At 39.0% G+C, this 25,744-nt stretch overlaps 1 protein-coding gene across 1 annotated transcript in view; it reads right to left on the reverse strand.

Moving 5' to 3' along the window:
- Positions 1-25,744, reverse strand: part of plx (PTB_TBC1D1_like and TBC domain-containing protein plx) — a 108,791-nt gene that overhangs the window by 17,704 nt on the left and 65,343 nt on the right. The window contains exons 21-24 of the mRNA XM_071694664.1: positions 24,309-24,401; positions 17,146-17,305; positions 14,784-14,953; positions 10,894-11,103 (exon numbers count right to left, since the gene is read on the reverse strand). Of these exons, the coding sequence (XP_071550765.1) occupies positions 10,894-11,103; positions 14,784-14,953; positions 17,146-17,305; positions 24,309-24,401 (633 nt within the window). The remainder of the gene's footprint in view (positions 1-10,893; positions 11,104-14,783; positions 14,954-17,145; positions 17,306-24,308; positions 24,402-25,744) is intronic.

A 25,744-nucleotide genomic window follows, 5' to 3' on the forward strand; every position in this document is an offset into this window, starting at 1 on the left:
GTTGAGGGTCGTCAATTGGGAGGTGAGTTTGAATGGAGAAAAACTGGAGGAAGTAAAGTGTTTTAGATATCTAGGAGTGGATCTGGCAGCAGATGGAACCATGGAAGCGGAAGTGGATCATAGGATGGGGGAGGGGGCGAAAATTCTGGGAGCCTTGAAGAATGTGTTGAAGTTGAGAACATTATCTCGGAAAGCAAAAATGGGTATGTTTGAAGGAATAGTGGTTCCAACAATGTTGTATGGTTGCGAGGCGTGGGCTATGGATAGAGTTGTGCACAGGAGGATGGATGTGCTGGAAATGAGATGTTTGAGGACAATGTGTGGTGTGAGGTGGTTTGATCGAGTAAGTAACGTAAGGGTAAGAGAGATGTGTGGAAATAAAAAGAGCGTGGTTGAGAGAGCAGAAGAGGGTGTTTTGAAATGGTTTGGGCACATGGAGAGAATGAGTGAGGAAAGATTGACCAAGAGGATATATGTGTCGGAGGTGGAGGGAACGAGGAGAAGAGGGAGACCAAATTGGAGGTGGAAAGATGGAGTGAAAAAGATTTTGTGTGATCGGGGCCTGAACATGCAGGAGGGTGAAAGGAGGGCAAGGAATAGAGTGAATTGGAGCGATTTGGTATACCGGGGTTGACGTGCTGTCAGTGGATTGAATCAAGGCATGTGAAGCGTCTGGGGTAAACCATGGAAAGCTGTGTAGGAATGTATATTTGCGTGTGTGGACTATGTATATACATGGGTATGGGGGTGGGTTGGGCCATTTCTTTCGTCTGTTTCCTTGCGCTACCTCGCAAACGCGGGAGACAGCAGCAAAAAAAAAAAAAAAAAAAAAAAAAAAAAAAAAATATATCTATATATATATATATATATATATATATATATATATATATATATATATATATATATATATTTTTTTTTTTTTTTTTGCTTTGTCGCTGTCTCCCGCGTTTGCGAGGTAGCGCAAGGAAACAGACGAAAGAAATGGCCCAACCCATCCCCATACACATGTATATACATACGTCCACACATGCAAATATACATACCTACACAGCCCTCCATGGTTTACCCCAGACGCTTCACATGCCTTGATTCAATCCACTGACAGCACGTCAACCCCGGTATACCACATCGCTCCAATTCACTCTATTCCTTGCCCTCCTTTCACCCTCCTGCATGTTCAGGCCCCAATCACACAAAATCTTTTTCACTCCATCTTTCCACCTCCAATTTGGTCTCCCTCTTCTCCTCGTTCCCTCCACCTCCGACACATATATCCTCTTGGTCAATCTTTCCTCACTCATTCTCTCCATGTGACCAAACCATTTCAAAACACCCTCTTCTGCTCTCTCAACCACGCTCTTTTTATTTCCACACATCTCTCTTACCCTTACGTTACTTACTCGATCAAACCACCTCACACCACACATTGTCCTCAAACATCTCATTTCCAGCACATCCACCCTCCTGCACACAACTCTATCCATAGCCCACGCCTCGCAACCATACAACATTGTTGGAACCACTATTCCTTCAAACATACCCATTTTTGCTTTCCGAGATAATGTTCTCGACTTCCACACATTCTTCAAGGCTTCCAGGATTTTCGCCCCCCTCCCCCACCCTATGATTCACTTCCGTTTCCATGGTTCCATCCGCTGCCAGATCCACTCCCCGATATCTAAAACACTTTACTTCCTCCAGTTTTTCTCCATTCAAACTTACCTCCCAATTGACTTGACCCTCAACCCTACTGTACCTAATAACCTTGCTCTTATTCACATTTACTCTTAACTTTCTTCTTTCACACACTTTACCAAACTCAGTCACCAGCTTCTGCAGTTTCTCACATGAATCAGCCACCAGCGCTGTATCATCAGCGAACAACAACTGACTCACTTCCCAAGCTCTCTCATCCACAACAGACTTCATACTTGCCCCTCTTTCCAAAACTCTTGCATTCACCTCCTTAACAACCCTATCCATAAACAAATTAAACAACCATGGAGACATCACACACCCCTGCCGCAAACCTACATTCACTGAGAACCAATCACTTTCCTCTCTTCCTACACGTACACATGCCTTACATCCTCGATAAAAACTTTTCACTGCTTCTAACAACTTGCCTCCCACACCATATATTCTTAATACCTTCCACAGAGCATCTCTATCAACTCTATCATATGCCTTCTTCAGATCCATAAATGCTACATACAAATCCATTAGCTTTTCTAAGTATTATCCCCATATTCCTTATATTATTTATATCTGACCAGTTTATTATCAAAATTGGAACAGATGAAAAAAATTTCCTTTCTTCTTTCTCCCCATACTTCTATCATTTATATTTGACCAGTTTGTTATCAAAACTGGAACTGATGAAAAAAAATTAACACATTGTATCTAAGTAAATTTACAAATATCTGAAAATCTATACTCTCTTCTGATGTTTATGCTCAATTTCTTGTATTACATTCTTAAGTTCTTTGAGAAGCAACCATACACATTAAACACAAATGAACTCCCCATACCCACAGATTATGTTATATATATATATATATATATATATATATATATATATATATATATATATTATCCCTGGGGATAGGGGATTAAGAATACTTCCCACATATTCCCTGCGTGTCGTAGAAGGCGACTAAAAGGGGAGGGAGCGAGGGGCTGGAAATCCTCCCCTCTCGTTTTTTTTTTTTTTTTTTTTTTTTTTTCCCCAAAAGAAGGAACAGAGAATTGGGCCAGGTGAGGGTATTCCCTCAAAGGCCCAGTCCTCTGTTCTTAATGCTACCTCGCTAACGCGGGAAATGGCGAATAGTTTAAAAGAAAAAAAATATATATACATATCTGAAACCACACTGCTCTTCCCCAATCTGATGCTCTGTACATGCCTTCACCCTCTCAATCAATACCCTCCCATATAATTTACCAGGAATACGCAACAAACTTATACCTCTGTAATTTGAGCACTCACTCTTATCCCCTTTGCCTTTGTACAATGGCACTATGCACACATTCCGCCAATCCTCAGGCACCTCACCATGAGTCATACATACATTAAATAACCTTACCAACCAGTCAACAATACAGTCACCCCCTTTTTTAATAAATTCCACTGCAGATTGGGGAAGAGCAGTGTGGTTTCAGAAGTGGTAGAGGATGTGTGGATTAGGTGTTTGCTTTGAAGAATGTATGTGAGAAATACTTAGAAAAGCAAATGGATTTGTTTGTAGCATTTATGGATCTGGAGAAGGCATATGATAGAGTTGATAGAGATGCTCTGTGGAAGGTATTAAGAATATATGGTGTGGGAGGCAAGTTGTTAGAAGCAGTGAAAAGTTTTTATCGAGGATGTAAGGCATGTGTACGTGTAGGAAGAGAGGAAAGTGATTGGTTCTCAGTGAATGTAGGTTTGCAGCAGGGGTGTGTGATGTCTCCATGGTTGTTTAATTTGTTTATGGATGGGGTTGTTAGGGAGGTGAATGCAAGAGTTTTGGAAGGAGGGGCAAGTATGAAGTCTGTTGGGGATGAGAGAGCTTGGGAAGTGAGTCAGTTGTTGTTCGCTGATGATACAGCGCTGGTGGCTGATTCATGTGAGAAACTGCAGAAGCTGGTGACTGAATTTGGTAAAGTGTGTGAAAGAAGAAAGTTAAGAGTAAATGTGAATAACAGCAAGGTTATTAGGTACAGTAGGGTTGAGGGTCGTCAATTGGGAGGTGAGTTTGAATGGAGAAAAACTGGAGGAAGTAAAGTGTTTTAGATATCTAGGAGTGGATCTGGCAGCAGATGGAACCATGGAAGCGGAAGTGGATCATAGGATGGGGGAGGGGGCGAAAATTCTGGGAGCCTTGAAGAATGTGTTGAAGTTGAGAACATTATCTCGGAAAGCAAAAATGGGTATGTTTGAAGGAATAGTGGTTCCAACAATGTTGTATGGTTGCGAGGCGTGGGCTATGGATAGAGTTGTGCACAGGAGGATGGATGTGCTGGAAATGAGATGTTTGAGGACAATGTGTGGTGTGAGGTGGTTTGATCGAGTAAGTAACGTAAGGGTAAGAGAGATGTGTGGAAATAAAAAGAGCGTGGTTGAGAGAGCAGAAGAGGGTGTTTTGAAATGGTTTGGGCACATGGAGAGAATGAGTGAGGAAAGATTGACCAAGAGGATATATGTGTCGGAGGTGGAGGGAACGAGGAGAAGAGGGAGACCAAATTGGAGGTGGAAAGATGGAGTGAAAAAGATTATGTGTGATCGGGGCCTGAACATGCAGGAGGGTGAAAGGAGGGCAAGGAATAGAGTGAATTGGAGCGATTTGGTATACCGGGGTTGACGTGCTGTCAGTGGATTGAATCAGGGCATGTGAAGCGTCTGGGGTAAACCATGGAAAGCTGTGTAGGAATGTATATTTGCGTGTGTGGACTATGTATATACATGGGTATGGGGGTGGGTTGGGCCATTTCTTTCGTCTGTTTCCTTGCGCTACCTCGCAAACGCGGGAGACAGCAGCAAAAAAAAAAAAAAAAAAAAAAAAAAAAAAAAAAATATATATATATATATATATATATATATATATATATATATATATATATATATATATATATATATATTTATTTTTTTTTGCTTTGTCGCTGTCTCCCGCGTTTGCGAGGTAGCGCAAGGAAACAGACGAAAGAAATGGCCCAACCCATCCCCATACACATGTATATACATACGTCCACACATGCAAATATACATACCTACACAGCCCTCCATGGTTTACCCCAGACGCTTCACATGCCTTGATTCAATCCACTGACAGCACGTCAACCCCGGTATACCACATCGCTCCAATTCACTCTATTCCTTGCCCTCCTTTCACCCTCCTGCATGTTCAGGCCCCAATCACACAAAATCTTTTTCACTCCATCTTTCCACCTCCAATTTGGTCTCCCTCTTCTCCTCGTTCCCTCCACCTCCGACACATATATCCTCTTGGTCAATCTTTCCTCACTCATTCTCTCCATGTGACCAAACCATTTCAAAACACCCTCTTCTGCTCTCTCAACCACGCTCTTTTTATTTCCACACATCTCTCTTACCCTTACGTTACTTACTCGATCAAACCACCTCACACCACACATTGTCCTCAAACATCTCATTTCCAGCACATCCATCCTCCTGCGCACAACTCTATCCATAGTCCACGCCTCGCAACCATACAACATTGTTGGAACCACTATTCCTTCAAACATACCCATTTTTGCTTTCCGAGATAATGTTCTCGACTTCCACAAATTCTTCAAGGCTCCCAGAATTTTCGCCCCCCTCCCCCACCCTATGATCCACTTCCGCTTCCATGGTTCCATCCGCTGCCAGATCCACTCCCAGATATCTAAAACACTTCACTTCCTCCAGTTTTTCTCCATTCAAACTCACCTCCCAATTGACTTGACCCTCAACCCTACTGTACCTAATAACCTTGCTCTTATTCACATTTACTCTTAACTTTCTTCTTTCACACACTTTACCAAACTCAGTCACCAGCTTCTGCAGTTTCTCACATGAATCAGCCACCAGCGCTGTATCATCAGCAAACAACAACTGACTCACTTCCCAAGCTCTCTCATCCCCAACAGACTTCATACTTGCACCTCTTTCCAAAACTCTTGCATTCACCTCCTTAACAACCCCATCCATAAACAAATTAAACAACCATGGAGACATCACACACCCCTGCCGCAAACCTACATTCACTGAGAACCAATCACTTTCCTCTCTTCCTACACGTACACATGCCTTACATCCTCGATAAAAACTTTTCACTGCTTCTAACAACTTGCCTCCCACACCATATATTCTTAATACCTTCCACAGAGCATCTCTATCAACTCTATCATATGCCTTCTCCAGATCCATAAATGCTACATACAAATCCATTTGCTTTTCTAAGTATTTCTCACATACATTCTTCAAAGCAAACACCTGATCCACACATCCTCTACCACTTCTGAAACCACACTGCTCTTCCCCAATCTGATGCTCTGTACATGCCTTCACCCTCTCAATCAATACCCTCCCATATAATTTGCCAGGAATACTCAACAAACTTATACCTCTGTAATTTGAGCACTCACTCTTATCCCCTTTGCCTTTGTACAATGGCACTATGCAAGCATTCCGCCAATCCTCAGGCACCTCACCATGAGTCATACATACATTAAATAACCTTACCAACCACTCAACAATACAGTCACCCCCTTTTTTAATAAATTCCACTGCAATACCATCCAAACCTGCTGCCTTGCCGGCTTTCATCTTCCGCAAAGCTTTTACTACCTCTTCTCTGTTTACCAAATCATTTTCCCTAACCCTCACACTTTGCACACCACCTCGACCAAAACACCCTATATCTGCCACTCTATCATCAAACACATTCAACAAACCTTCAAAATACTCACTCCATCTCCTTCTCACATCACCACTACTTGTTATCACCTCCCCATTTGCGCCCTTCACTGAAGTTCCCATTTGCTCCCTTGTCTTACGTACTTTATTTACCTCCTTCCAGAACATCTTTTTATTCTCCCTAAAATTTAATGATACTCTCTCACCCCAACTCTCATTTGCCCTTTTTTTTCACCTCTTGCACCTTTCTCTTGACCTCCTGTCTCTTTCTTTTATACGTCTCCCACTCAATTGCATTTTTTCCCTGCAAAAATCGTCCAAATGCCTCTCTCTTCTCTTTCACTAATACTCTTACTTCTTCATCCCACCACTCACTACCCTTTCTAATCAACCCACCTCCCACTCTTCTCATGCCACAAGCATCTTTTGCGCAATCCATCAATGACTCCCTAAATACATCCCATTCCTCCCCCACTCCCCTTACTTCCATTGTTCTCACCTTTTTCCATTCTGTACTCAGTCTCTCCTGATACTTCCTCACACAAGTCTCCTTCCCAAGCTCACTTACTCTCACCACCCTCTTCACCCCAACAATCACTCTTCTTTTCTGAAAACCCATACAAATCTTCACCTTAGCCTCCACAAGATAATGATCAGACATCCCTCCAGTTGCACCTCTCAGCACATTAACATCCAAAAGTCTCTCTTTCGCGCGCCTGTCAATTAACACGTAATCCAATAACGCTCTCTGGCCATCTCTCCTACTTACATAAGTATACTTATGTATATCTCGCTTTTTAAACCAGGTATTCCCAATCATGAGTCCTTTTTCAGCACATAAATCTACAAGCTCTTCACCATTTCCATTTACAACACTGAACACCCCATGTATACCAATTATTCCCTCAACTGCCACATTACTCACCTTTGCATTCAAATCACCCAACACTATAACCCGGTCTCGTGCATCAAAACCACTAACACACTCATTCAGCTGCTCCCAAAACACTTGCCTCTCATGATCTTTCTTCTCATGCCCAGGTGCATATGCACCAATAATCACCCATCTCTCTCCATCAACTTTCAGTTTATATATATATATATATATATATATATATATATATATATATATATATATATATATATATATATACAGAATATCTATATGAATATAAAAAACATGACCTCTAGTTGCTTTGAATCCTTATGAGTACAAATACAAATACAAAGAAGAGACTTACATAAGGTCAAATTAGAAATAAGGAAGAAGTGTGACAATATGTGTATGTAAACGTATGAGTACATGGGGCCACCTGAAAGCTTGAAGTTGTAATACATTATACTGAAGGATTTTCAGGGGTTCCTGGCTACAAAACTGTTATTCAGCAAAAGAAAGACTGTCGAACAATACAACTACAATAAGCTATAGCATCAGGTAGACACATTATGTAGAAATCATATGTAAGAAGATTAGGCAAGAGCATTAGGTAGAAGTAGTCAGTGGGAACATCAAGTAGCTCCGAGTATCTGCAAACACTGCACTGGAGTTGCCCTCTGCCAGTGGCCTGTTAAGGGTGAGGCACTAAAGGCTGAGAAGCAGCACTGAAGTTCAGTAGTTATGGAGGCTATTGCCAAGCCATCCTTTTGAAGGATTTCCAGGAGGGAACAGGCATAAGAGACAGGGATAGATAGAGAGATAACTATAGCCATATTTTCACAATTACATAGGTTTGGATGGTATTGCAGTGGAATTTATTAAAAAAGGGGGTGACTGTATTGTTGACTGGTTGGTAAGGTTATTTAATGTATGTATGACTCATGGTGAGGTGCCTGAGGATTGGCGGAATGCTTGCATAGTGCCATTGTACAAAGGCAAAGGGGATAAGAGTGAGTGCTCAAATTACAGAGGTATAAGTTTGTTGAGTATTCCTGGTAAATTATATGGGAGGGTATTGATTGAGAGGGTGAAGGCATGTACAGAGCATCAGATTGGGGAAGAGCAGTGTGGTTTCAGAAGTGGTAGAGGATGTGTGGATCAGGTGTTTGCTTTGAAGAATGTATGTGAGAAATACTTAGAAAAGCAAATGGATTTGTATGTAGCATTTATGGATCTGGAGAAGGCATATGATAGAGTTGATAGAGATGCTCTGTGGAAGGTATTAAGAATATATGGTGTGGGAGGAAAGTTGTTAGAAGCAGTGAAAAGTTTTTATCGAGGATGTAAGGCATGTGTACGTGTAGGAAGAGAGGAAAGTGATTGGTTCTCAGTGAATGTAGGTTTGCGGCAGGGGTGTGTGATGTCTCCATGGTTGTTTAATTTGTTTATGGATGGGGTTGTTAGGGAGGTAAATGCAAGAGTTTTGGAAAGAGGGGCAAGTATGAAGTCTGTTGGGGATGAGAGAGCTTGGGAAGTGAGTCAGTTGTTGTTCGCTGATGATACAGCGCTGGTGGCGGATTCATGTGAGAAACTGCAGAAGCTGGTGACGGAGTTTGGTAAAGTGTGTGGAAGAAGAAAGTTAAGAGTAAATGTCAATAAGAGCAAGGTTATTAGGTACAGTAGGGTTGAGGGTCAAGTCAATTGGGAGGTGAGTTTGAATGGTGAGAGGCTGGAGGAAGTGAAGTGTTTTAGATATCTGGGAGTGGATCTGTCAGCGGATGGAACCATGGAAGCGGAAGTGGATCATAGGGTGGGGGAGGGGGCGAAAATTTTGGGAGCCTTGAAAAATGTGTGGAAGTCGAGAACATTATCCCGGAAAGCAAAAATGGGTATGTTTGAAGGAATAGTAGTTCCAACAATGTTGTATGGTTGCGAGGCGTGGGCTATGGATAGAGTTGTGCGTAGGAGGATGGATGTGCTGGAAATGAGATGCTTGAGGACAATGTGTGGTGTGAGGTGGTTTGATCGAGTAAGTAACGTAAGGGTAAGAGAGATGTGTGGAAATAAAAAGAGCGTGGTTGAGAGAGCAGAAGAGGGTGTTTTGAAATGGTTTGGGCACATGGAGAGAATGAGTGAGGAAAGATTGACCAAGAGGATATATGTGTCGGAGGTGGAGGGAACGAGGAGAAGAGGGAGACCAAATTGGAGGTGGAAAGATGGAGTGAAAAGGATTTTGTGTGATCGGGGCCTGAACATGCAGGAGGGTGAAAGGAGGGCAAGGAATAGAGTGAATTGGAGCGATGTGGTATACAGGGGTTGACGTGCTGTCAGTGGATTGAATCAAGGCATGTGAAGCGTCTGGGGTAAACCATGGAAAGCTGTGTAGGTATGTATATTTGCGTGTGTGGACGTGTGTATGTACATGTGTATGGGGGGGGTTGGGCCATTTCTTTCGTCTGTTTCCTTGCGCTACCTCGCAAACGCGGGAGACAGCGACAAAGTATAAAAAAAAAAAAAAAAAAAAAATAATTAAAAGGGAACTGTTAAATGAATGCTGTGTGGGCAGCAAATTCACTGCTCCAGTAAGTGCCGCCCAGGTTGATGACCCCTTTGCCCCATCTCCCCCAATATATCAGCACATGTATGGACATAAGAGTAGATGTACAATTCAAAACCATCTCTGAACCTGGAATATGGATCAATAAAACGAAAGTTTTTTTTCATCATACTATTCGCTATTTCCCGCATTAGCGAGGTAGAGTTAAGAACAGAGGACTGAGCCTTTGAGGAACGAGCCAACATGATTTAAAAGAAATCTATCACTTGAAACTCTAGTTTGAGTTTTATATAACAACATATGTACAGACCATTTTGAAACTTGAGCCAAAGCAAAACTTGCATAACCTAATTTATCAGCATGTACTAAAACATAAATTGGCTCTATATCTGACAATGAGATGAGAATCAATATATAATTTATTTGTCATGTTCACAGATAATTTAACATAATTTAGCAAAGCTTAGGATCAAAGTCACAGTCAAAATAATTGCAAGGATAAAGATATAGCTCCATTTTCAAGTAAGAGCTATGAACTGATACACTTTGAAGTTTAATAAACCTAATCAAATTCTACTGTGATTTTGCTGAGGTGTTGATAAAAAATCAGAAATGTAAAACTGAATGAATGGACGGATACTCATTTTGAGTCCACTTCTGAATTAAGACTTACTTTGTGTAAAATGAATCATCTCAATAACTCTCATCAAAAACAAAAACAGCTTGCAAAAGCTGCAGATAAATACTGAAGTTAAGGATGGGTCCAAGTGCGGAAAGAAAATTCATCTGTATCATCATGCCTAAATCAAAGGATAATCAGATAATGATGCTTAAACTTTCACTTTTTGAAGTCAAGGGTAAGACAAGAATGGAGTATGGTAACTATGCAGTTTAAGCCATGTAAAGAACCTTGTCTTTGATGAAGAACATCATTAACAATACCCTCTCTTCCCATTCCCTTCCTCTTATCTCCTTACTCTACATGTATCCTCTCACTTCCTTACCTTTTTTGTTTATTATCCATAGCCTTCCTTCCCGAAAAGGGACACAACACTAGGCTCATACCTGATTAGAAGTTTCAAGGGCATGTTGATGGGAGTTTGAATGATGAAGCTGCTCCAACAAATCTAAATTCTGTCTCTTAAGATTCTTATTTGCCTCTTTCAATTTGTTGAAGTCAGCATCATTCTGAGGAGATAGGGCCAGCTCCTCCTGTAGTACGTGATACTCAACTTCATATGCTTGCAGCTCCTGACTTAAAGAACACTCACATGCCTGTAAATAGTGATACTGTATGTTGAATACAATAATCTACGGTCAGTGGATGGTACTGCAGTTGAATTTCATAAGAAAAGGGGTGACTTTGTTGTTCAATGATTAGTTAGGATTTTCAATGTATATATGGATCATGGTGATGTTCCTGATTGGCAGAACATGTATAATGCCAATGTGTAAAGGCTATGGGGATAAAAGTGAGTGTTCAAACTACAGAGGTATTAGCTTCTCAAGTGTACTTGGTAAGTTGTAAGGGAGATAACAATTGAGAAGGTAAAGAAATGTTCAGAGCATTAGACTAGGGAGGAAAAGTGTGGTTATATATATGGTAAAAGATGTGTGGATGAGGCGTTTGCTTTAAAGAAACAGATGGATTTGTGTGCAGCTTTTACGGATCTGGGGAAATCATATGATTGGGTTGATAGAGATGCCCAGCTTAATTCAGGTGTATTTTCTACAAGGTTACCTTGTTATTTGCATTAAGTCTTGCCTTTTGCTTAATACACTACTGAGTACTTTGACAATATCATTTTTCCTGTAATGCACCAGTACTGTGCACATAATTATCTCATGGGATCAAGTGTAGGAATGGCATAATCTTCCTTGTAGGATGGATTAATCTAAAAACAAAGTATTCATAGTAATATTACAATAATGTTCTTCACCTTTTTACACTTTCACATACTGATTTTTTGCTCCAAAGGTGCATATTACAGTTTGAGTGCATGCAAGCCTTTTGCAGTGAATGAATTCTTAAAAGAATATATAAAAACAATTTCCTATGTTATCAAAAATGCAAAAATACAAATATCTTCAATCATTTAAAGTGGTGATCAACAACCCACATTGTAGTGATGATGATGGTATGATTTACAATTTAGTATAAATGGTATTATAAAGCAACCAATTACAAACAAAAGCATGTTAAAACCAATGTAAAACCAAAAGCAATGTCACAAATTGATAATTAAAATAAATATTTATGTTAATGGTAGTATTCATCTCATTAACTTACCATGATAATCCTGAAGTTACTTTAAGATGCACTATTTGGTATGAATAATATTATAGTGGTGTAGCTGTTAGTATTCCTGACCATGATGTATTCACGGACTGTCCATGGTCAAGAGCAAAGGTATGAATCCTGATTGCAGCAGTTGGTCTACAGTCAACCTAGTTGTTCATCCAACCCTAGGAGTTGGTCAATAAAATGGAAACCTGGCTCAGGCTATCATATATATAGCGTCAGCGAGGTAGCACAAGTAAACAGGCGAAAGAATGGCCCAACCCACCCACATACATATGTAAATACATAAATGCCCACACATGCACATACACATACCTATACATTTCAATGTATACATACATGTACATACACAGACATATACATATATACACATGTATATATTCATACTTGCTGCCTCCATCCATTCCTGTCGCCACCCCACCACATATGAAATAGCAACAAAATTTTGCCTGAGGCAGGGCTAACATATAGTGCTCACTGCACATTTTGATTTCTTCACAGTCATGTTGTTCTATGCTGCCACACAGCTTCTATCATATTAGTTTTAGGTTAATCTGGTATTTTCTCAATATCATACTCACTTGAAGGTTTCAGATTTAACCCCATATATATTTCTCATCTCACAGGTTAGAAAAAAGAATACTCTCTCCATTTTTCTTGCTGGGCACACACTTATTTTATATGGTGTCATTTTCATCAGTTTTCAAGTATGCCTATACATGATGCTTTTCAATCTAATACAATTGTTTTGTCTTTTCATCTACTGCTATGCAGAGATTACCATATATCTTTTTCCTATCCTTTTGGGGCTTTATATTTGCAGTTCTCGAAATCCTTCATAACAGATCAGGTGTTTCATTCCTTCATTTCTATTTGCTAAATATTTCTGAATTCTTTCTAACATAGTTATTTCCACCTACTGATTGGTGACCTCATAGTTGAAGTAGTGTAATCCATTTTGCTTCTTATGTATATATTGAACATTTCTATTTTCTGCTTTCTGTATCTTGTAGAGAGAGTTCTCATTATCAATACACTCACTATTTAGCTTGATAGTACTACTGTATCAGCATTCTCCTTGAATTAATGTTTCTCATTCATGATGACCCCTAGATCTTTAACATTTGCCACATGTTTTTATCTTTTTCTACATAATTCTTGTCAACTTCATAACTATTTGTAATAATGATTTCAGACACTGCCATGGAGGTAAAAGAAAAACAACAGGATATGATGAAGACAAAGAATAACTGCAAAAGTACAAAAATACCTAGCTGTAATTTACATATGGGCAGATGAGAATCTGATGGAGTCTAAGGAGATATTTGAGCAAATATGTCACTGAATGAATAATAAATAACCAGAAACTCTGTGCAATGGCCCAATGAAGAAAGACATGAAGGAAAAATGTGAATTCACAGAGCATACTGATAAGAAACTATGAGAGGACAATCAAATCAAATAATGAGTGGCTTAAAATGAAAACTTTCACAATGATAAGGAATGCTGATGATTAAAATGTTTCTGTAAATGAAAAATTAATAAATGCTTAAATGGCCTATGGTAAAAAGTAATCCTTGATAACATATTTCTAATACCCATATGAAAAAAGCCTAAAAATAAGTATAGAAAAGGTTACCCTTAATGACTATTTGGCCACTGTTCTGGATCATCTTCATCTACAGGCACCACACTGCCACACATGGAGGGCAAGTAGATCCAGAGATATTTTCAAATAAAGGTGTTTGTGAAATCCTAACGACCCCTCTGCTGATTTCATCTAATACAAAGTTCCTTTTGAAAACCAAGGTAAAGACCACTTTCTTTACATCATAGATTCTTACAGACTGCCCTGGTTGTAAAGGACTACTATTCTTATTAATTCAAATAAGTATTGTTCATTAATGATAAAGGCTTAAGGGAGCATGGGTGAATGACCCAATAACAGTCTAAGTACATTTCTGTGTGACTAGGGAATTCTTTGAATTTCCACCAGACAGATAGGATGATGTTCGGAAAGAACAATTTCTCAAGCTTGTACTAAGAAACTTTGAGTTTGGATTAATCATTACCTATGAAGGATGATTTTAAACTTCAGTAAATTCTTATGCCTAGACATGGCAGGAGCTTCTCCAACTCTTCTTCCTAAACTCAAAGCTCTAAGCAACAAAGTTTTCGTAAGAAGACACTGTAAAACTATATTTCTCATAAAGCTAAAAGACACTTAAAGATGCAGAATATTAGACAGATCCTACATAGGTTGAGATGAGCAAGATATTGATTCCTTAGAAAAAACAATCCACTCCACATAAAGCATCAACCATCAAAATCAAATCCCAGAACCACAATCATTGTTTTCTGCCACATTTAAAGAATGATGTACTGAAGGAGCAAATTCTCAGGCCTGTCCTAAGAATTTTTGGGCTGGTTTAATCGTTTCCAATAAGAGATGATCTTAAACTTTGTAAATTCTTATGCCTAGACACACTATGAAGTTCTCTAGATTCTTATGCTTAGAAACAGTTAATGCATGCACATCATTCTCTGGAAAAAGAAAATTTTTGAGGCAAAGCCTCTTTAAAATCATGCTATTTGAAAAAAAAAGCATAACAAAACACTACAAAGTATGCTAAGTCTTTAAATATCTCATTACCTGAGAAATTATATTTCCCATCTGTTGGATATGAAGACTGGGCATAGATGATTTCAAGCAGTCCATGATTTGTTCAAATGTATCACAGGCAAGAAGTGCTTCTTCGTGAGTCCTAAGGAGCACAAGAGCTACTCGAAACACTGCCTCCATACCTTCCATGAAGATCAGGTCTAGAAGATATGATTATTGGTACACAAAAAGTTATAGTCAGAAGATAATACTGTAGTTTAGAATCAATAAGTCACAGAATGCCTTGGACCAGCAGCCATTGTTCTCCTGGGTAAATAATTACTAATAAAACTTTACATTTGATGGCATACATTTCACTGACCCACCCAATCATGCACTACCAATTCGAATATCTCCTTGTTCACTAACATAACTGCCTACCTTGACCATGATGACATCTACTCAGCACTTTAACATGTTGTTAATCAGCCTTTAAATGTACAGTTGAAAGGCAGTATGAGCATGATGCTTATCCTAATTCTTCACTTTCGCACACAATCACAATACAGATACTCCCGACTTACGAAGGTTTGACAGAATGCCAACAGGAAATAACACTGAACTATAGGCCAGTCTCACTAACATTCATGGTTGGTAAAATACTGGAAAAGATAACTAGAAAGAACATGAACATCTAGATGTTTGCAAAGATAAACTACCTAACTTGGAGGCAATGTGCTTTTAGGAAAAGATGTCAAGCAGAAGCAATCTTATAGACTTCTGTGACAGGGTGAGCTCTATCTTACACAAGAGAGAGGGATGGGCTAAGTGTGTGTTCTTGGGCTGCCATTAACTCTTTGGCAGTGCATCCCACTGGAGGCTGAAGACGATTCTAAAGCTAAAGTCAGGAATACAGGGTAACTCCCTTCACTTGGAAGAGAGCAGAAGATGTAAGAAGCACATCCTCAAAGTAGGCTGGGGTCATAAGTAGAGTGCTGCATTGTTCAATTTGGGGTCCAACGCTATTTCTAGTGAATGTAAATTATTTACCTGACAGAATGGACTGCTACAGAAACATATTTGAGGATGATGCCGTGATTAAGAGAATAATGAAGAATTAAAATGTTTGCTTGCTTGCTTCAGATTACATGAACTAAGGAAACTGGTCAGATATGTGGATGAAGAAATTCAATCTAGGTAAAAGCAAGGTAATACAGAAGGGACTGAAGCAAAGAAGGCCCCACTATACTTATTTCCGAATGGGAAAAAAATTTCAGGAATCTATCAGAGCTGCACATCATGAGAATCACATGAGGTGAACTATCTATTGGCAAATATTGGAAATGCATCCAAATGTATGGATAAAGATATTTTCAGTAAACTATTCATAATATTAGACCAAAACTGGATTAAGCCTTACAAGCCGAGTAATCACACCTAAATAAGCATAAAGATCTACCTGATGGTATACAAAACAACTACGATGATACCTGAATCTAATAAAAGGGCAGAGCTACAATGAGAGGCTGAGGGTTACAAAGTTGTCCACCATGCAAGTAAGGAAGGAGATAAAGGACCTGATACCAGCCCTCTAGTCTCAAATCAGTTGGATGATAGAAACAGTGAACACTTCTTCAAGAGATGCAGCAGCTAAATAGAGACCTCAACAAGAAGCTGAGCAAAAAGATAGGAAGGATGTAAAGAAAAGCTAGTTTAGTGTAGGGGAGGTGGATGGTTTGAATAAACAAACCAAGAAAAAAATACATGTTGGCATAGAAATTTCAGGAAATGGGGCCTCTCAAGTGTAAAACTCTCTTTCCTTACTGTGCATACATATCAAGATAAACTTAGTTCCAAGGAATGAAAGAGACCAAATGTTGGGCCTCTATCTAAGACAGATAAAAAAATTGCACTGATCTACAGAGCAGTATTTCCGACAAATGTGCTCTGAAATATGTTAGAAATATTCAGAATGCAGAATAGATATTTATTTGAAAAGGAAAAATTACCTGAGAGGCAACATGAAAAAAGAGAAAAGACTTCATGAGAAACAAATCTTTAATACTTTTATGACAGTCTAAGCTCTATTTTGGACAAAAGAGGTGGATGAGTGGACTGAGTGTTCTTGGACTGTCTGAAGGCACCTAAAACTGTTCCACACCAAAGGTAGGTAATGAAGCATGATTTTCATGACATGTATTAAGGAATGACATCTTTTGAATGCTGTACTTTTCATTAAACTGAAACATTATTATTCATCAGCATTATCAGCATGAAACCAGCAGCTATCAGAGCAAGCATCTTCATATGAAAATTTATGTAAATCTTTTCATAAAAACATGGCAACTTTATGTTATAATGTTTAAAGAAGCAATAAGTTTTCAGTCACACAACATATTCACCGGAAACTTACCAAACACTCTAGAAACAAAGCTCAATGGAAACTGTGAAGAAAACAGAGTGAGGAACCAAGGAGCAGCAAAGAGCTGTGGCGTCACCTCATGGGTCTCAAAGTGGTCATATAAGCTGCGTAACTGGTCATGTAGCAATCTTGACATCTGATACATTTGTACCTGAGGAATATAAAAAAGATGCAGGTTATCCATAAAACCATCCATCTATATTCAATATGCTCTTTATTATCACTGAGCAAACTGACCTATGTAAGAGTCCTTCATATTCCTCTCACTTCACACAATACCTCTCTTAAGTTAAAATCTCTCTGATCACTCTCCATACTTTGTGCTTAAACTTCATTCTTGGCTCTTCCATTTCTTCCTTCTTTTGACTACATAACATACATTCTCTTAGTTAAACTTTCCTTAAACTTCAATTCTTTGTGTGCCACTAACTCATAATTCTGCCATTCATATTTCTGAAAAAATCCTCTTTTTCCAAGTCATATCTCTATTACATATCATCTCTCATCCTGCCCACTCTCCTTACTCAAGAGATCAGATTTCTTTAATCATCCATCTCTACAGTTTGTAATCAGATTATCCTTCATCTACTGTATTCAATATTATATTCTACACAAGAAGGTAAAAAGGACTCCATCAAATCTGTATGCTCAGCTTTCTAACCACACTATCTCTCAGTTTTCCTCAAGAGATCAGTAACTTCCTGTTCTTTCAATAATTTCTCTTGTATCTCAAGAGCCAAGTTATTACCGCTTCTTTTCTAAAAATGCCCATCAGATGTCTGAAATCTCAATTCAGACTCTCCAAGCTTTCACCATCAAACTGTATTTCACAATTATTTTCTCTCCAATCTTTCACCATCAAACTGTATTTCATAATTAGCTTTCTATTTCCCAAATATCAACCAATGTATGCTACACTTAACCTTTATATTCTACTTTTTTTTTTTTTTTTTTTTTATACTTTGTCGCTGTCTCCCGCGCTTGCGAGGTAGCGCAAGGAAACAAACGAAAGAAATGGCCCAACCCCCCCCATACACATGTATATACATACGTCCACACACGCAAATATACATACCCACACAGCTTTCCATGGTTTACCCCAGACGCTTCACATGCCTTGATTCAATCTACTGACAGCATGTCAACCCCGGTATACCACATCGCTCCAATTCACTCTATTCCTTGCCCTCCTTTCACCCTCCTGCATGTTCAGGCCCCGATCACTCAAAATCTTTTTCACTCCATCTTTCCACCTCCAATTTGGTCTCCCTCTTCTCCTTGCTCCCTCCACCTCCGACACATATATCCTCTTGGTCAATCTTTCCTCACTCATCCTCTCCATGTGCCCAAACCACTTCAAAACACCCTCTTCTGCTCTCTCAACCACGCTCTTTTTATTTCCACACATCTCTCTTACCCTTACGTTACTCACTCGATCAAACCACCTCACACCACACACTGTCCTCAAACATCTCATTTCCAGCACATCCATCCTCCTGCGCACAACTCTATCCACAGCCCACGCCTCGCAACCATACAACATTGTTGGAACCACTATTCCCTCAAACATACCCATTTTTGCTTTCCGAGATAATGTTCTCGACTTCCACACATTCTTCAAGGCCCCCAGAATTTTCGCCCCCTCCCCCACCCTATGATTCACTTCCGCTTCCATGGTTCCATCCGCTGCCAGATCCACTCCCAGATATCTAAAACACTTCACTTCCTCCAGCTTTTCTCCATTCAAACTCACCTCCCAATTGACTTGACCCTCAACCCTACTGTACCTAATAACCTTGCTCTTATTCACATTTACTCTTAACTTTCTTCTTCCACACACTTTACCAAACTCAGTCACCAGCTTCTGCAGTTTCTCACATGAATCAGCCACCAGCGCTGTATCATCAGCGAACAACAACTGACTCACTTCCCAAGCTCTCTCATCCTCAACAGACTTCATACTCGCCCCTCTTTCCAAAACTCTTGCATTTACCTCCCTAACAACCCCATCCATAAACAAATTAAACAACCATGGAGACATCACACACCCCTGCCGCAAACCTACATTCACTGAGAGCCAATCACTTTCCTCTCTTCCTACACGTACACATGCCTTACATCCTCGATAAAAACTTTTCACTGCTTCTAACAACTTTCTACTTATTTGATGTAATTCTAAGTTCTCATAAAGTCTCTTGTAGTTCCTATGCTGTTTCAATATCAGCACAATACTCTACACAAGCAACATCATCTTCCACTCTCTTCCCACTCACCTACTTACATTACTAATAAGAACATCCTTAATTTCCCATCCATTATGATACACACAATTGCCTGGACATACCCCATCAGCCTCTTCCTAACTTAAGCTCAGAACAAATTACTTATCCCTAAGCTTTTTCTAAAAGAACTACTCTTCGTGTAAACAAATCTAGGCTTCTAGCAGCTTTCCTCATTCAACATACAAGTCAAGTGGTGGGTACAATACATTAACCCTGCCACCGTTACAAAAGCTCATAGTGGGTAACTGTAGGAACTCCTAGGTACTACAAATACTTCTTAAGCCATTCCGGGCAGCCAAGGATTTTGCCAACCCCTCCCCAGTACAGGTGTGGGATGAGATAATGTAAAAGGCCAAATTTTGCATAAAAACCTTCAGGAATTATACACCTTAAGAACCATTAAATAATGAGAAAAAAAATATGAATACTGCCTGTATGTTGTGGAATCACTCACAAACTCACCTTTGATGTTGGAGTGGCAGTGTTCCACAACTGTATACATTCTGCCCAATGACACACAAAACTATCATGTTGAAAGGGCCAAGGTAACCCATATTACATGTGAACACTACTAGAAATATCAAAATACCTGTTCACTACTAGAAATATCAAATATACCTACCTAATTATGAAACAAGCAAAATTAAGCCAAAATTATCTTACTGTGGCCAGTCCCAAGTAGGGGCAAGGAATAAGTGAAGACAATTACACATTTCCAGACATCCCATCCTATTTCAAAGCCACATGCAGCAAGTTAATGTTATTCTTACTAACACTTTATATACATGTTCTATCAATATACCACAATTCTACTACAATTTTTACTTTATAAGTTTTAATAAATTGTAAAACTTAAGTGACACAGCTATAGATAAAAAGACTATGGCTTGCAAATTATGACAGATCATTTTCTTTCGTATAGGTAAATGTAATATGGCCCTCGGCAACTTACAGTTACAAAGCAACCCCACTGGTATGATCTTAAAAACTGATTGCTTTCAGCCTTTCCCCATAACAGAGATCTCTTTATTCTGGTACCATCTTTGTTACCCTCTTCTGGACCTTATGTACTAGCTCTTTCAGCTTTTTTCAGGTGCAGTGACCAAACCTGAGAAGCATATTCTAGTTTTGGCCTTACATAGGATATGAACAACTTGCTAAATATTTCCTTATCCATATTCTTGAAAGCTATCCTGATATTTGCCAGAAGACAGTTTGTCTCCTTTACTCTTCTCCTACTATGGGAATCTGGCAACAGGTAAGGGACAATCTTGACTCCTAAGTCCTCCTCACACAAAATTCTAAAGCTTATATCCTGATAGATAATTGTCACATCAACTGTCCATCCGCCATTAATTATCCACTTGTACTGTATGGGGAGCAAGTTTTACATTCATGGGGCACTGTCTTAAACATTCTTTATTATCATATAAATTCTTAAATCTATGTATATTGTCAGCAATAATCATGTCCTCAGTCATTCTATTACAGTCACCCACCACTCTCATACTATAGAACTTCTCTATTTCTTTACTAACAAGCATCTTGCTCAATTTCATGATGCATCCTCGGGTTGCTCTGTCCCTACGTCTCTAAAAGAACAGTACACTGTTCCACATCATCAATCAATTTCACAAACTTACAAGACTGTGGTCAGGTCATCCCTCTCTTCTCTCTTCCAAGGAGGGCAAATTTAAAGCCTTTTTACTTTCCCTGTACCTAAGCTCACTTAATTCTGGTACCATCTTTGTTGCCCCCCTATGGACCTTCTTTATTAGCTCTTCATATTTCTTTGGAAGAATATTCTTGCTTTGGCCTTATGAACAGCTTTCTAAATATTTCCTTATCCATGAACTGAAAGCTATCCTCATATATGCCAAAAGACAGTCTCCATAATGTTCTCCTACCTTGATACTCTAGTAACATGTTGAGGATGATGTCAACTCCCAAATCCTTTTCACACATAATCCTGCAGTTTATTTTCTGCTAGATAATAATCATACCGAGGCTTTAGATAATAATCATACCAAGGCCTTCTTTCACTTTGTCCCATTTCAATACTTCACATGTGCTTGGGTTGAATTTCATTAACCATGTATCAGACCAACTTTGAAGTCTATTTAGGTGCCTTTGTAAGGTAATGCAATCCTTCTTGCTTTTCACTTCTCTCATGACATTTGCATTATCTACAAACATATTCAGGTAGGAGACTATACCTTCAGCCATGTCATATACTAATATTTAGAAGAGTAATGGTTCCACAACAGAACCCTTTGGCACCCCACTGGTCACCTTAGCCCATCTGGAGAAGGCTTCTCCGACATGCATTTTTCATTCCCTTCCACCAAGATAATCTTCAAACCATTGAAAGAGTTTCTCCCACATTCCTGCCTTATGGTCCAACTTTTAATCAACCTCCTGTGTGGTACAGTGTCAAATTCTTTATGGCAGTCCAGATACAAACTAAACATCCAGCCTCCTAAAAGCTTTTGTCTAACACACAGCTCACTCTCACATACAAATCCAAGAGGCTTGTTACGCTTGACCTCCTTTCCTTAAAACTGTGCTACCTCTCAATTGGGTAATTTCTCCTTTGCCGAAAGCCATCCAATTGCTCTCTAATTATCTTTTTCAGGACCTTACAACCACACAAGTCAGTAAGACCAGTCAGTAGTTCAGTGCCTGTTCCCCTTCTTCTTTCTTGTAGACAGGTATGACAGATGCCCTTTCCATTCACTTGGCACTCTGCCTCTCTCCACTGACATCCAGAACAGTATTTTAAGAGCATACCAGCACAAATTAATTAGCATACCAGCACAAATCTTCAGCACGTGTGGTGATATTTCATCAGGAACAGAAGCCTTGTAAGGGTCAAGACCTTTTAGGGTTCTGTTAATGTCTTTCAAGATATCTCAATATTCTCTAAAAAAACCTCCTCCTTATTCCATTTCATTGTTAAGACTATGGCATATTCCATTGTAAAAAGGCTTTTGAACTTGTTACTCCATTCCTCACATATCCTTACATCATCCTTTGAATCCCACAGCCTGATTAACTGCCCTTTAACTGACACATGACTTCCAATGAATTTTTGAAAAAGTCTTAGATTTGTGGAAAAAATCTTGGATTTTCTATCATGACCAAAGTATTCTTTTCAAAGTTTCTATGTTCCTCCTTTCTCATCCTGATACACTCATTCCTTGCCCTCTTATACCTTGCAAATGCTGGCTGGCTGGAGTGCCATCTATAACTTCACTTGAAGCTCCTTTCCTTATCGTCATCTATTAAAACATTCTTTCCTTTTTCTTCCATTTACTCTGTATCTGAGGCTAGATGTACCAATATTCATAATCCTTCATTGTAAATTTCACATAATTTCTAATCACAAAGCCCTAGTATCTAGCTATTGAATTCTCTTTCCCAGTCACTATTGAATTCTCTTTCCCAGCCAGTCACCAAAGATATTGTAAAGGTTTGTGTAGTTTCTATAATCATATCTCTTCTTCATGTTTTGTCCCACCTCTGCTGCATGTGTGTGCGTAATTACCTATATACACTGTAAGGGGAGAGAGTTTTACAATCATGAGGTCCCATCTCTTGAATAGTATCTTTTACTGTACAACTTTTTACATTTCCATATGCTGTCTGCTTCAAACAGCTTCAAAAAGAGAGGGACGGCTAGAAAAAATAGAAATGATTCAATAAAAGATATCAAAAAGAAAAAAACCTTAAATGCACTACAAAGCAGATATGAAGAAGCATTTTACATGTATAACATAGCATGGAATGAGTATAGCAAAATAAGGAAGACCAAAGAATATTGTGAAAAAACTCTTCCAAGAGTTCATCAGGAAATTGTTGGTTAAAAGCAGTTAACAAACATTCATGTATTTCTGTCTTATGCATTTTTATTAGTTTTAACATAATGATTTTATTCTGGCCCTGTCTAAGGGATGCAGCAGGAAAATCTGTGGAGGATAAATGTAAAGACATGCACAAAAGCCTAATGACCAGCCCAAGTATTTTCACAGTGGAACACATTATAGCCCCAAAATCTGCAAAGAAAATTGGGAAGAGGTCTTGGAGGGCATGGAAATAGCTATATAAGACATAAAAAGACTACTAAAGGCAATGACTGAATCAAGGTTCATGGTTCTGAAAGAGTTTTTCTGGATGTGCTAAAGAAATATTCAGATGTACATTACATACCACTTGAAACATTAACCAATATGTTGCTGGAGGAGGATGCGGTTCCAAGGGAGTGGTAAACTACATATGAGTACCAATGACCAGATTTTGCCTTAGTGTAAAGCTAGCGTGCTGTGCTCACCACATGACGAGTATGTTGGGGAATGATGTTTCTCTCAACTGCCTTATCTCATCTTCTCACTTGTCTTACCTCATGTATAATGCTACATTTTCAGTAGCAACTTCTCTGGCATAAGTATGTACTCTAGGTTCATCTGGTATTGTCTTCAACCATGAGTCTCATCTTCTTTCAATGTTTCTTATGTCTCTTTAAGTTCACAATGTGTCTTGTTTAGTTTCTTGGTATGACCCTTAGATAATCTCTCAACAATATCAGCTTCATTCAGAAACCTGAAAATTGTGATGAAAGTCTCCCCTCTTCTATCTCCCTTCCAGAGGAAATTCACAGCATTAACTTTTCTCCACATACTACCTCTATTGAACCTCCATTTGACATTTTCTTTCAGCTCTACATGCTTCCTCAAGCAATATGATAATACTTGTGCATAACCTAATTCAAAGTTAGTTTGTGTTGTAATGATATTTCTTCAACACTTCCTTTACACAATAAATGAGTGATGCAGTGATGAGTGTCTTGTACGTATTATCACCAAAAGAACTAACCTGAAGACCAACTAAATCCGGTCGATACTGTCGTCGGCAACCCATAACATACATCAAGTGCTTCAGAAGATTATAGGCAGCCTCCTCTTCTACCTGTAAATTGAATCACATAAAATGGATAAAACACATGTATGACAGAAATACAAACATACATGTATTCATAGAATTTCATTTAACAACTCAATTAAAAGCAGCTTTTATATATAACAAATAGGAGTACAAAGTAACAGCATATAGCTTCCCAATCACAGATTCTGTATAGGTCTTAATGAAGAGAGGATTATGTTGAGGATCATTTGAGTGCAAGAAAAAGAACAAGTACTACAGAAGAGGGAAGGAAAGTCTTAATGAAGAGAGGATTATGTTGAGGATCATTTCACTGCAAGGAAAAGAACAAGTACTACAGAAGAGGGAAAGAAATTGAGCTGTATAATGTAGAGTAGAACTGTCAGCATGTGAGTGACTAAGATAAGAGCTGAAGAATGACTATAGCACAGGCTTTTTAAAGGATAAGAACACTGTGGGACATAACCATGTACATTATACCAAGAAACTGCTCCAACACCTACTACCATCATGAGGTGACTGGAGAGAAAACTATGCATTTGAGAACAGAGAAAACCTGAAAAGTTATAGGAAAGAAATCTAGTTCGCAGAGTCCTGTGCCACATCCTATAAAACACCTCGGAGATGCCAACAGCCACAAAAAAAGATTCATTAAAATTTCAAAGAGAGGACAAGAAGTATAATCTTTAAAAGCATTCTATTTTCAGACTTAAGGCTGTTGTTTTTAAGTCTGACCTCAGCATAATAGCACAATGAGCAGTTTTCTTTTCACATGAATTAGTTACTATATGAAAATGGAGATGGAAAGATGAAAAGATAAAGATTTCAAAAACTTGGTGCATGAACATGCAAAAGGGTGACAGGTGTGCACAGGGTGGAGTGAACTGCTTAGATGTGCTGTTAAGGGAGTGAACCAGGGCATTTGAAGAAAGCAAGGGAAACCACAGAAAGGTATAGGGGGCCAATCTATCTATGTACCTCTATTTCTGATGCCTGTTCCTTTTACAAAATCCCTCATGGGGGTGATCACAGCAAAAGTGTTACCATAAATGTTGAAGTCCAGAACTGCTTTTTGGCCTTTAGTGCCTCACCTTTAACAGGCAACTGGCATAGGGCAACTCTAGTGCAGTGTTTTTAGAGGATCCTACCTAATGTTCCTACCAACTACTTCTACCTAATGTGTTCAACTAATGTTCCTGCCTAACATTCCAACCAACTAATTCTACATGATGCTTCTAGCTAATGTTCCTACTTACTATTTCTACCAATTGTTTCAACATAATGCTCCTGTCTACCATTCTTACATACTACAACACACTTTCTGCAGGAAAAATCTAGATTTACGAAGAAACTGTTGTGTGAGTTATGTG

The sequence above is a fragment of the Panulirus ornatus genome, chromosome 57 (assembly GCF_036320965.1).
Source record: "Panulirus ornatus isolate Po-2019 chromosome 57, ASM3632096v1, whole genome shotgun sequence".
Taxonomy (NCBI): Eukaryota; Metazoa; Arthropoda; class Malacostraca; order Decapoda; family Palinuridae; genus Panulirus; species Panulirus ornatus.